General features: G+C 43.5%; 1 protein-coding gene across 2 annotated transcripts in view; it reads right to left on the bottom strand.

Annotated features, from left to right (window-relative positions):
- The window catches only part of SEMA5A (semaphorin 5A), a 307,625-nt gene that overhangs the window by 243,843 nt on the left and 50,174 nt on the right, over window positions 1–13,608 (bottom strand). For both annotated transcript variants that reach the window (XM_088023722.1, XM_028122663.2), the window contains exon 3: window positions 3,281–3,326. In XM_088023722.1, coding sequence (XP_087879848.1) covers window positions 3,281–3,326 — 46 coding nt within the window. The remainder of the gene's footprint in view (window positions 1–3,280; window positions 3,327–13,608) is intronic.

Raw genomic sequence — 13,608 nt, 5'->3', positions numbered from 1 at the left:
TGGTTTCCCCGCCACCACAGCAATGGCAAACATGCGTCCGTGGCGAAGGCATAGTCCAATTCTTTGCATCTCTTTATTTTGCAATAACTTAAAGAAAATTTGCAAGAAAAACACAGTGGACTCTAATAAGCCCTTCACCTAAATTATTCAATTTCCCCATTAATTATTTTTTATCACATTTGCTTCTTTCTCTCTGGGTGCACGTGTTATAATTTCTTAAATGATTTCAGAATATGTCAGAAAAACCATACCCCTTACCCCTACTTATCTCAGTAGGTTTGTCCAAAGAACAAGATCACTTCCCTACATAATCACATCACAGTTATCAAAATCAGAAAATACATTTCTACTCTCTCATCTACAGACATTTAAAAATTTCTTTTAAGATTTTATTTATTCATTTGCCAGAGAGAGACAGAGAGCACAAGCAGGGGGAGCGGCAGGCAGAGGGAGAAGCAGGCTCCCCGGTGAGCAAGGAGCCCGATGCAGGACTCGATCCCAGGACTCTGGGATCATGACCTGAGCTGAAGGCAGATGCTCAACCGACTGAGCCACCCAGGTGTCCCCAGACGTTAAAATTTTGCCAGTTGTCCCAATAGTGTCCTTGATAGCAAGAAAAAAAATTTTTTTTTTTCTGTTCCAAGATATGAGTTGGACCAAGTGTTTCATTTGATTGCCATGCCACTTTGTCTCCTTGATGAGGGACTAGCCCTTCTTTCCTTCCATGCCTTTCATGGCCTGGTGATTTTTGAAGAGTAGAGGCCAATTTTTTATAGAATGCCCCTCAGTTTTGGTCTGTGTGATGTTCCTCCTGATGAAACTGGTTATAATCTGTAGTTCAAACACCAAGGAAATCCTGCTGTGTCCTTCTCCGTACATTCTATCAGGACACGTTTGCTGGCTCTTTGTCCCATGACAGGTGAAGGGGACCCTTGATTACTTGGTTATGGTGGGACTGGCTGGGTTTCTTCACCATCAAAAGACAGTTTTCCTTTTATAATGAATAAATATGTTATAGGTAAATACTTTGAGACTACATGAATATCTTGGTCATCATCAAAGTCTCACCCATACATTTTCACAGCCATTGATCATTTATGCCTGAATCAATTTTTAGTATCATGGTTGCCAAGTCAGAATTTTGTAATTAAATCATCCCTTCAATATTTGTCAGCTGGCATTTACAGAAGGAAGAACGGTCCCTTCTCCCTATCTGTGTACTTATTCAGTTATTTTGATGTTAGTATATCCTCACTGATTCTTAGTTTATTCATGTTATAAACTGAGACTGATTATACATCATGATTTAACAATCAAATTATCCCAGATTTCTTCAGTGAGCCCATTTCCAGCTGGCTCCTAGGACCTTCTGACCTGCCCTCATCATGCTTGGAATATGTCCTTAATTCCTGAAACAAGATATTCCGGGCTTCTCTGGGACTTTCACTGCCCAGGCCCTGGAACCAGCTACTTCTCCAAGAAACTTTGGTTCCTATTAGTGGAGAATTAAATTTAGAAACCAAGAACTGTAGGGGCACCTGGGGGGCTCAGTCAGTTAGGCATCTACCTTCAGCTTGGGTCATGATCCCAGGATCCTGGGATCGAGTCTCGTATTGGGCTCCTTGCTCAGCGGGGAGCCTGCTTCTCCCTCTCCTTTTGCCCCTCCCCCCCAATTGTGGGTGCTCTCTCTCCCTCAAATAAATAAAATCTTAAGAAAAAAAAAAACAAGAACTGTGAACTGTACTTTAAATGAGCTCATTGCTACTGGTATGCCAATGCTTCCAGACCCTCTCAGCCGAGACAACCGAGAGACAAGGAAATGAGTGCGTACGCGTAAACAGATGTTTGTGCCCACGTCTACACGCTCCGCTTTTTCCCACACACACTGTGGCAGATAATCTAGTACACCATGAGAATCAAAATGCGCATAATATATAGTTCCCATCTATTGAAAGATCTATACCTTTGACAAAAGATCATTGAAAAATCAGAGTTTTAAAGCAGTACTTTGGTTAAACTGCTGATCATTTTGATTACTTAATAATACATTCATGATTGTAACTGACAAAGCAACTCATTTAAAGACTTTTATACTAAATTGCAGTGGCAAGACAATTAATTCTCGGCTGGTGTGTTGAAATGATTATGATAATAAGTCATTATTTGTCGTCATCACTTTTAAAAACAAAAGCAATTAACATTTGTTGAGAAATTACTATGCCTTCTCCCTTTTGCACACCTTCCTTTACTTAATTTTAGCAGTGACAGTGTGAGGATAATCAGTGCCTTGTGGCCATTTCACAGATGAGGAAACACACAGTTGCTGGGATGCATGAAGCTATATCCCAAACCGGGGTCTACAGATCTTCAGAGCCCTTGCTTTTTTACCAAAATTAGCTTTGGCTTATTTTGAGGCCCTGGTGAATAAAAGATAGGTCTAATATTAAATCCTTGCTCTGAAGTTTCCTGGATGTTCACAAATATAAGCATTACATAGAGAAGAAGCTAGTCTCAACTTCTCTCCACTACTTCTTAGAGCTTTAGTACACGAGGGTGATATGAAAACTGGTTGAAGAACTTCTCCGAAGCTGCACAGTGACCAGGAGTTCTGGCACATTCCGTGGAGGAGTTCCAGATGCTCGGCCAGGGAGATATTCATGTCCTCTTAACTCTCCCCTTGTCGAAGGAAACCCTGGTTACCAGACACTTCCACTAAAATACATACTCTATTCAGGCAGAAGGATCTCAGGCTCCTTCTTCAAACAGTAAAACCGGAAGTAGATAAATTGCATTTTTATCTGCTATTTTATCACTTATTCTTTGCTCCATGTGGTTTTTAACCCCTATATTCATATTGACATCATTATAGGCAATAAAGAGGAAACAAAGATGTCTTTCTAAGGAAACCGCCTTTTACAAAAATCTGATGGCTGAAGGCAGCAAACTAAATAATCAGTGACTCTTCTGACTGGGGGGAAGGGTGCTCCCAGACATTGAGGAAGTGTCCTTTGAATTATCTACCATTTGACAAAGAATAAATCGGGATGAGGCCCATGAAAGGAAGGCTGCACGGAAGGAGAAAAGGGCCGGTGGGGAACGAAGGCAGGTGATGAGTCACGTCACACAGGGCAGCCAGGAGTCCGGCAGCCTGGCCCGCTGGGGAAATGCACCCCCCGCTCTGCTGTGATTAGTACCTTAACAGACATCTGCCTTCATGACCTCCAACGGCAAGTTAATTGGGATGGAAAATGAAAGCTCGAGCAAGATAAACTGCACCTACCTGGATCAGAGACAAATCCTCAAGCTGTAACCTGAAGAGGTAGTTTCTACAAAATACAAAAAGAGAACAGTTATTATTTTTAATAGATGCAAAATATTACAGGTCATAAAAATTATGAGAACAAGGGAAAACAAAGTAATGATTTTTGGCTTCCTAAACCTTCTCCTGCTAAGAATGTGTTTAGCACGTTTTTCCTTGCACCTCGGAGTTCAGAGAGGCATTCAGTATGTCAACAGGTGCACATTTGGGACGGCAAGAAAGTTAAGGAATAAGGTGTGTGTGTGTATGTGTTTGGTGTGTGACTAGCGGAAATCTCAATTACTAATTGACTCTCTTGTTCTATGTGGAAAGGACCAAAGGATACGGGCAATGGATTCTGAAACTGAGTTTAAGTTAAGTAAGAGAATACAAAACCGTTCATGAGTCTTCATTCTTAAAGATCACCTACATTCGCCACGATTTACAATTACAACACATTCAGGTTTTGAATTCAACCATAGTCTGAGCATTACAGTGTTCTCTCTTGTTGGATGGATTCAGTGTGTGCATGTTTAGAAGCATAAACTCATCAGTCTGCCATCATGGGTTTGAAAGCCCCCCCCCCCCCCCCCCCCCCGCTGGCTGCCCAAGTGTGAAGCAAGAAAGCAGAGAAAAGGAAACTATCTGTTTTCAACAATGAAATATGCAGTCGAGATCAGCATCACAGGGGGTAAACACTAATATCAGTCACTTGCACTTTATCACTGTAGCTTTTAGAAACACACTGGCCTCCCTAGTGGGCGACGCTCTGGCCTCAGACTCAGGACGTGACTGCCCCCTTCGCCGCGCGCCGACGAGGAGCTGGTGCAGCTGGAGCCACATTCCGCGCACCGTGAAGAAGAAAGTGAGCCCAGGTGTGAATAGTAAGTGCAGGAGAACGGGCGTAGAATGGAAAGCAGATGCTATGAACGCATGAGCGGGGGGAGGGTCTCCAAGAAGCCGCCGTTTTCATGTAACGGGCGCCCCAAGATGATTTTCACGGCATAAGAGAGTAAGGAAAGTGTCCCGACAGCAGCCAGAAGCTAGAGTACCTTATTTTCACTATCCGGGGAGGTGGGTAGATGTCAGAAATGGCCACGCTGTCCTGGTGGGAGTGACGAGTGACAGCCAAGTCAGCCAAGGGCATGCCCTTGGGGAGACTGAGAAACAGCCTTACTGCGTGGGCAAGGATGGGAAGGCAGGGCCAAGAGGGAAGCCCGCATCCAGCAGCATGTGTGTGCGCACTGCTTGGAGGAAGGAAAGGGACAAGCTCACTTTTCGAGCGACTCACCCCTGGGCATTCTGCTGTCTCCCGGTTTGTCCCCCAGCACGGGGGGCCCTGCTGTCCCACACTCAGTGAACACTGCTGCCTCCTGAGCCTTTCAGCAGCCTCTTCACCACACTCTTTCCGAACCTCCAATTTTACCTCTGAAATAATGCCAGAGAAGCTCCCAGAAGCATGGCTTGGCTCATGCCACAAAGCCATTGGGGGAAACGTACCTTCTCTTTTATTACAGGCAGCCCACAGCCCTCTCTGCGGATCCAGATTAAGGATGCCTCTGACGAGGGAATGTGACAGCAGAGTCTATTTTTATTTGGTCGGGCACCATGCAGAGGCAAGGTTTCCAACAGAAACATCTTCCTGCAGGAGAAGGAATGTGAACCCGGTGTGTGCACGCAAGAGCGTCACTGAGCTGCCAAGGAAAGCGCCACTGGAGGCTGGCGAGCATCGGAAGATGGGCCAAGCCTTCACCTGATGTGAAAGAGAGGCCAGCATGACTCCTCCAAGAGAAGCTAGAAATCGAGACACCCGCAGAGATCAATCTTTCAGATGAGAGGCTTACGAGTGGCAGCAGGGGCATTAACGGGCCGTAATGCACACATTGCCTTTATGAGCACCATGGCTCCCTACCCTGGCGCCGGTCTCGTAACTGGCTTCCTGCCTGCAGGATGCTGAAGGCGGTTACCGTGCCTTGACTCCGGGAGGTGGGATCACCCCATGGTAAAGAATATCCGTGCAAAAGCCCAAGCTGTGCCACTTATACAACCTCGGGAAGGAAGCTTAAGTGCTCTGCGCCTCAGTCTTCTCATCTGTAAAATGGGGCTAAGAGTCCTACCTACGCCCTGCGGCTGTTGGGAGGGTTACATCCAAGGAAAACATGTAGAATGAGGTCTGAGCCATTGCAAGCACTCCATCAACTGTAGTCACTTCTAGACAGTCTATGGAAAATACTGAAATTTCCAGACACACTGAAATTCTCAGTACATTCTCCATTGGACGGAGGACAGAGAACTTCTGCTCTCCAGGCATTTCTGGTTTTAGGCATAAGGCAGCGTGACTGTGTGTTCAGGAGTGGGGGGTTGCTGTCAGTAGGGATGGTATGGCCCTATGGGCTTTTTAGAACAGAAGACAGCACTGTTTAGCTTATGGTTCTGGGACATAGTCTTCACACTCTTCACACTCACTAGCTCTTTTAAGAAAGACTTTTTCTGTAAATACTTACGGTAAACAAGAAATTATTCATATTTTTAATCAATTAATTACCTAAGGGCTCCGATGAGGTTGCAAGGCCACCCCCCCTCCCCATCCTCCCATCATACACCCACCCCCCCTGCTGTGTATACACATGCGTGCGCTCACACACACACATCCATATCTGGGAACTTTCTAGAAAGGCACTTCTCATACACAACTAAGAGCTGGAGTTTCCTTCACACCACTGAGGAAAGAGGATGGTTGTGCCCACCATGCTCTGTAGAGCTCTGGACAGGACAACTGGAAAGAAAAGTTCAAAGACCTCTCTCTACTTGGGGAGTGGGTCGGAGGAGGTATAGAAATCATTCTTTGAAACGCCTGGGTCCAGTTTTCAGGTGCTGTCCATGAGGGAAGGGCTATGGTGTGAATGTCTGTGTCTCCCCAAAATTCTTATGTTGAAATCCTAACCCCCAAAGATGATGGTGATAGGAGGTGGGACTTTTGGGAGATGATTAGGTCATGAGGGTGGAGCCTTCATCCGTGGTATTAATGGTCTGATAACAGAGGCTCCAGAGATTCTTCACCTTTCTACCACGGGAAGACACAGTGAGACGTCAGCCATCTGCAACCCGGAAGAGGGCCCTCCCCAGAACCCAGCCATGCTCCCTGATCTTGGACTCCCAGCCTCCAAACCTGTGAGAAATAAATTTCCATTGTTTAGAAGCCGCGCAAGTCTGTCGAGTTTTGTTCTAGCAGCCCCAACAGACCAAGACAAGAAGACGCTGATTTATGATAAGAAACATGCCACATTCTCAATCCACATGTCCCCAAGCAAAATTCACTCCCCTGACTGTCAGGTGACAGTCTGTAAAAGTAACCCTCCCTGGGGCGCCCGGGTGGCTCAGTCGGTTGAGCGACTGCCTTCGGCTCAGGCCATGGTCCTGGAGTCCCGGGATCGAGTCCCGCATGGGGCTCCCTGCTCGGCGGGGAGTCTGCTTCTCCCTCTGACCCTCCTCCCTCTCGTGCTCTCTCTCTCTCAATCTCTCTCTCTCAAATAAATAAATAAAAAATAAAAATCTTTAAAAAAAAAAAAAAGTAGCCCTCCCTGCCCCCCGCCATTGCTGGTGAATTTCAACCATCTACTCTTACTCCCCTGAACACCTCACAGCGATGGTGCCCTCGCCACCATCTGGTCAGTAATGTGTCAGTATGGTGGAGACACACGGAAGGGGAGAGAGAAAGAGCCACGGTAATTATGAGAGGCCGCCACAACCGCCGCCGCCGCCGCCGCCGCCGCCGCCATGCCCAGGGCCCCAATGGAGAGAAGCATCAAAAAGGACTGGAACTTCTCCTTTGGTATTTTCTGGGTTACAAGATTGCAAACCAGTCATTATTTTTAAAACATCCTCGGTTTTTTTTTTTTTATCTAAAAAAAAAAAGGCAGAGAATTCAGGAACTCTAAAGCTGAGTCGTCATTAAGAAGGTATACACCTTCAATGTGCTGATGAGGAAACGTCTGCAAATTAAGAGGTACGATGCAATTTATTCGAGATTATTAGGATCAGATAAAGTCCCAGCATTACTATCAAGACCTCTCACGCTGTGCTCTCCCTTGGCCCACCGTGCCACTCAGCTTCACCAGCCAGTCATCCCATGACGCCTTCCTAATTTCACCAGCCCCACACCCACCCACCCGCGCACACACAGAAACACACAGTAATAGTTGTTACAGCACAAATATTTCATGTCTTCATTTCAATTCACAGGTGCATTTACATATCGTTTTGAGATGATTCAAGTCTCAACGCTGCTAATGGCAAGCTTTTGATTCTAGGTAATTGATTCTCACCCCTAGGACTGAGATCTGACTGCGACATATGTCTCCCCATTAAGCGAACATGTTAATCCTACTGGTCTGATTACATGGCGCCTCCTTTCTCCCTCCTTATTTCCCACAAATTCTTCCTGCAACTGCCTGCCCGTACTTTAAGAGAGCCCACGTCTCTTCATTTATGACACTGAGAGAGCTACGCTATACCATGTCTCAGTATACTTAAGTCACACAAATTCCTGAAAGGCCGTGACTCTTTTTAGATACCAGATGGCCAAGAGAGTTGCATGAATATGTGACCATTGGATGAAAGACCTGTTATCCTGACATATTTCAATAAATTATGAGAAATACTTTGAGTGTTTTTGCTTTTTAGAACTCAGTGCCAAATTTCAAAATCACTTTAAATGAAATCTCAGGACATAAGAGAGGAAGGATAATTCTTTTTCTTTTTTTTTTTCTCTTTCTTTCTTTTTTTTTTTTTTCAGGGAGGGAGAGAGGGGGCAGGTAGGGGCAGAAGGAGAGGGAGAGAGAGAATCTTAGGCAGGCTCCACACTCAGCACGGAGCCCAACACAGGGCTAGATCTCACGACCCTGAGATCAAGACCTGAGCCAAAATAGTCGGATGCTTAACCCATGGAGCCACCCAGGCGCCCCAGAAAGATAATTCTTTATTAACAAAAACTCATTCAACAAGTATTTACATATAATATTTCTTAATTATAGTCAATTGATTAAGCTAACTGAAAATTTTTAAACTAGAATTATTTGAAATATGTCATCTATAACTTCACACAGCCTCAGCATCTATTTAAGGTCGATCTTTGTGTCGGTTGGTTACATTTTTGTTGCTATTTTTTGTTTGATTTCGGAGACAAAGAATTGGTAGGGACTTTTTTTTTTTTTAAAGAGTTTATTTATTTATTTGACAGAGAGAGCGAGAGAGCACAAGTAGGCAGAGCGACAGCCAGAGGGAGAGGGAGAAGCAGGCTTCCCGCTGAGCAGGGAGCCCGATGCGGGGCTCGATCCCAGGACCCTGGAATCATGCCCTGAGCTGAAGGCAGACGCTTAACGACTGAGCCACCCAGGCGCCCCAAGAATTGGTAGGGACTTTCAAAAATCTGTTAAATATGTGACTGTAGTCTACACAAAATCCAAGTAGATGGTTTAATGCCTCCCTGGACCTTTCAATAGTAGAAATAAGTAATATGTCACCTTTCAGTATTCACTTTATCTATCATGATTTTCAATGATTTAAAAGATACTTTAAAAAACTAAGTAGAAACAAAACATTTGTGGACCTCCCTAATCACCTCCCTGGAACCTAAGAACCTGACAAAACACAGTGTGGATTCTACTATGCTCAAACACCTTTCCTCAAACTCTTTGGTTCCAAGTACAACTTCGAGTCCATTTTTGCTATTGGACACACTCCAATCCAGCTAGCATCATGAGGGACCCGAATCTCCCAAGACAGCTTGATCCATCACAGTTGAGGTCAACGACCTATGAAGTTAAAGATTACAAAATGAAAGAAAATCTTCTAAAGGGAATAAAAAATTGATATTCCCAGATGTTGGGCCACTCACACACTAAAGTGAGATCTATGGTCCCTGGAAGTGGCTATTCTCCAGGGCATTAGAGAGGGTCAATGACTTTATCTTGCAATCCTGAGCACACAGAGGAGGGAAAACAATATATGTGAGGTTCACAAGAAAGGCTACCAACCTTTCCAATGTGAAGAAATAATGGTTCTGGCTCCCCGCCAACAGGGAATGCTAACCAAATGTTTCATGTAGGGTCAGTTTCTCTTGTAGGGCAATGCTTTGAGCAAGCCGAAGCATTTAAGTGGTCTCATTCATCTTCCTAACACCCTGAGAGGTAAATAGGTAGTAATAAGGAATATTGCCATTCTTTGGGGACAAAGGCAGTGGTGCAACAGGTTAAGAGATTAGAGGTTTTAGAATGTAGTAGTTGCACAGCTCAAGGGGAACTATTCTGTATTTCTATTTGCCCCCTCTCGTTACAGAAGTACAAAGCAAGAGTTTACCACGCTGTAAAGGTCAGTTTTACGACGAGAGTGAACAAAAGGATGAGTTTTTCTTCCCTCGGTATGGATCTCTTTTTTTTCACATGTCTTGGAATAAAATCTGACATTGTGCATTCAAATTTAATAACTGTATTACTTTTAGGAGTAAGACTATATGAGGGACACATAGATCCAACAGACTGAATAATTCAAATCACAAAGCCATTAAATTTGGCAGACACAAACTGACAGTTTCCCCACTAGACATCTGAGTGCGCTTTCTCCCTCCTCACTGGAATTTATTTTTTATTGATTGTAGGATTGTATAACTCATTCCTGCGTCCCATCATGTTCCCTAGTGGCCTATTAGCAACAAATCACTAAGCACAACAATAAATTCTCTGAGGGAGCAATGCAGGCCTTAATAGACGAAGTTCATTTGTGTCTTCATGTAAAGTAATAAAATTCAGCCGGCATTAAAGAAAAGGTTAAGCCATCATGAGTATATTAACTAAATGACTCATTTTATCTAGAGACTCTATAAAACTTAACTCTGACCTCCATTAATTATGAAAGACACAGGTGTTTCAAAATGACATTCTCTTAGAATAACTCAATTGGTCTCTGATGAATATAGCTATAAAATCAGATAAGAAAACCTGGGTTCTTATTTAACATGTAGGTTAGAGGCTTGCTCATAAACTGAGGGGCAGGAGAATGAATAATTAAGACAGACAGATATGCATTTTGCACGAAGAGAAGACGGAGACAGAACAACAAGTAAATCTATCAAATCTGTTTTAAACAATGATGTTTACCATTGTGATAGTGACTTTTCTCTTTCCACTTAAGAAAAGCTTTAGACCATGGTCGATCGTGAAACAATCTGAAGACAAAACACCCGCTGCAGAGAAATCATCATCATTTGGGGAGATCTGAGAGCGGACGTCAAGTGAGAGGCCAGCCTCACGTGTACCCCTGCCAGCTTCGTCCTCCCTGATTTCTCTTCATGGCAGGATTCCACCCTACCTGTCGTCAGCGTGTGACCGCGCAGAGCTTGAAATAGTGACATCCTCCAGGACACCCAAGTTGTCAACTGCACTGATAGACTGGAATATTAAAATGTAAGTTCATGATTTCGAAGCTAAGGAAAAGTAATAACTATCTCTCCTGTAAAGCAAAAAAACAAAAATGTCTTCTATAAAAAATTATTTAAATGTAAATAAATAATACATCAATCTTAGCAATAAGCTTAAAGAATCTGAAGGTTTCATTTCATCCTGTAACCAACTCAGAGAGCTCACCAACCTATCTATAACTGTTGTTCCAGAGACTTTCTTTCTTCCTTTCTTTCTTTCTCTTTCTTGCTTTCTTTCCTTTTTTGAAGATTGTATTTATTTATTTGAGAGGGAGAGAGAAAGAGGGAGGAGCAGAGGGAGAGGGAGAAGCAGACTCCTCACTGAGCAGCACCCTGGGATCATGACCTGAGCCGAAGGCAGACGCTTAACCAACTGAGCCACCCAGGCGCCCCTCCAGAGACTTTCATTATGTTGGTTGACTCCAAGCAAATTCCAAGAGCCTTTATTTTCTCTGGGATTATAACCATTCCAAAAATATCTCTTTCATGTGCTTTTCCCACAGATTTTTGGGGACTTAATTCATTTTTTGAATTATTCAGTTAGATCACAACTAGATCCCAGTTTTCGAATAATATGCTCATGTCATGAGCTACATCCTTGCCAAAATTGTTCCTACCCTCCTCAAAAATAGTAAATATATATACTTTAGGCTATGAAATTTTTAAAATAATTCCAATTTTATTATTGTTGCCATGACCATATGTGTCCAGGAGAAACTCCCCCCAAAACTGCATTGTCTTTTTTCACTCCTTACCCCCAAAAGGTAACTTCAAACCCTTTAAAAGTCTTTGTTATTAGGGATGTTTCAAAGAATACATCAAAACCAAGAACAAATCATTTAATGGCACTCTTGTATGTTTAAACACCAAGATTAAAAGGCACAGGCACAGGAATAGATGGAGAGCTTCTTGTTATTAGCAAGTAAAATGAAATAACAAAGATGGATTCTGAGAGGCATGCGATAATTAAGATCAATATTATTAGCAAACTGCAGAGACGTGAAATCAGAAAAACCTTTTCCCATAGGCATATTTAGGGTCAAAGTTATTAATCAATATTGTTAATAATCACACTGATCATTTAAATTTTATTACTCTCTAAATAGGACTTGCAAATCCCTCAGTGCTTTAAGGATTACAGATGATGACTTATTGCTCCAAATTTAACTTACAACTTCTGCTTTTGTGGGTCCACTGGGTATTTGATTCATTCCTTCCCATTTTTCAGTTAATAGAGATCATATTTCATTTGAAAAAATACCAACTGAACCATCTTACAATTGCCTTAACTTCTGCTTTCTTAGGAATATTCACTCCTCAAGAGATCTCCATATATAAATCTTTTTCTGGGTTATCTTCAGAGTTAGCAAAACTTTGAATTTCTTCTTTTCATGTATCTTCCAATAATCAAAGAATCGCAGTTTATTCCCCACATGCTCAGGGCTAGCTAATGCCATCACAACAAACCACATTCCCAAATCTTGCTCCAAATCTCACCTTTGACCCTTGCCCCCTGCCACCCCATTTCAGTCGCCATCAATCACTGTCAAACCCAGCTCTGAAATATGTCTCAAATCTGACTCTCTTCCTCATTTCCACCATCACGGCCTGAGTGTAAGTTCTTTCTGTCACCTGACCCACCGCCGCGACCTCTGAATTCCTCAAACTCTAGAACACTCTGCACACAATATGGTAGAAGTATATTCCTAATGCAGATCTGAGCCTGTAAATATGTAGGCTTAAAAATGTCCTAAACTCCTAATACCTTTAGCAGCGGTTCCCGAATCTGCCAGGCCAGGAGACCCTCAGAAACTTGATTAAACCAAAGATTGCAACATCACTTCCAGAAAGTCTAATTGCAATTATCGGAAGAGAAGCTTGGGCATCTGCATTTTTGTAAGGCCTCTCATGACTGCCAAAATTGGCATCACTGGTCTGGAGGTTTAAGTCCAAGCTCCTCCGTAGTCTGACCCCACCTAGAGCTCCTGCCTCCCCTGCAACAACTTCCACTCTCAGTCACCAACTGGTCCAGTCAAGCTGAGCTCTTCTCAGCCTCATCAGGATCTCTGATGTTCCCCAAGGTATGGTCCTTCCGGCAAGAAGACTCTTCCAACTGCCAGACTCCTAATGCATTTCGAAGGCCTACTGAAAGAGCACCTTCTCGGTGCACCCTTTCCAGCCCCAAAAACCATCATGTTTCTTTGTTCTTGGGGTTTCCAGGGCCTTTGACCCAGGCCTCCCTGGGAAACTCTCATTGCTTGTGTTCCCCCCACAGCCACCGGCCAAGAGCCCACAAGCTTTTTCTTTAAGGGCCAGATAGCAAATGCTCTGCCTTAACGGAAGGTCTCAGTTGCAACTACTTATCTCTGCAGGTAAAGCCCAAAAGCAGCCACAGGAAATATGCAACTGAATGGGTGTGACTGCACGCCAATAAAACTTCATTTACAAAAACAGGAGGCCAACTCTGGAGCCTCAGCTTGCCAACCTTGCGCTAGCTTTGCGCTAGGCTATGAAGTCTTCATCAGGTAGAGACTACACTTCATCTTTGTTTCCCCAGTGCCTTAGATACTTCCTGGCATAATGTAGGTTCAATTAATATATGATGAATGAACAGTCATGAAAGAGTAACTAAGTGAACTAATAAACTCTGATGGACCCTATGTGGGATGGGCTGGGAACAAAGCTCTCAACATTCAAATGCTAGCGTGCACACACATTCAAAGTAAAGAGGCTGAATAATTTTTATTACAGTGCTTTGTTGGCTCATTCATGCATTTTGGGGAAAAAAAAGGACTTTATAACTAAATAACTAACTATGCTGCTAGACTTATCTGCT

This window comes from Eumetopias jubatus, unplaced genomic scaffold (genome assembly GCF_037043125.1).
Source record: "Eumetopias jubatus isolate StellerSeaLion01/CBP00866 unplaced genomic scaffold, mEumJub1_p1.0 scaffold_5, whole genome shotgun sequence".
NCBI classification, from domain to species: domain Eukaryota; kingdom Metazoa; phylum Chordata; class Mammalia; order Carnivora; family Otariidae; genus Eumetopias; species Eumetopias jubatus.
The sequence above is the reverse complement of the archived record's forward strand: the minus strand, read 5'-3'. Positions and strand labels throughout refer to the sequence as shown.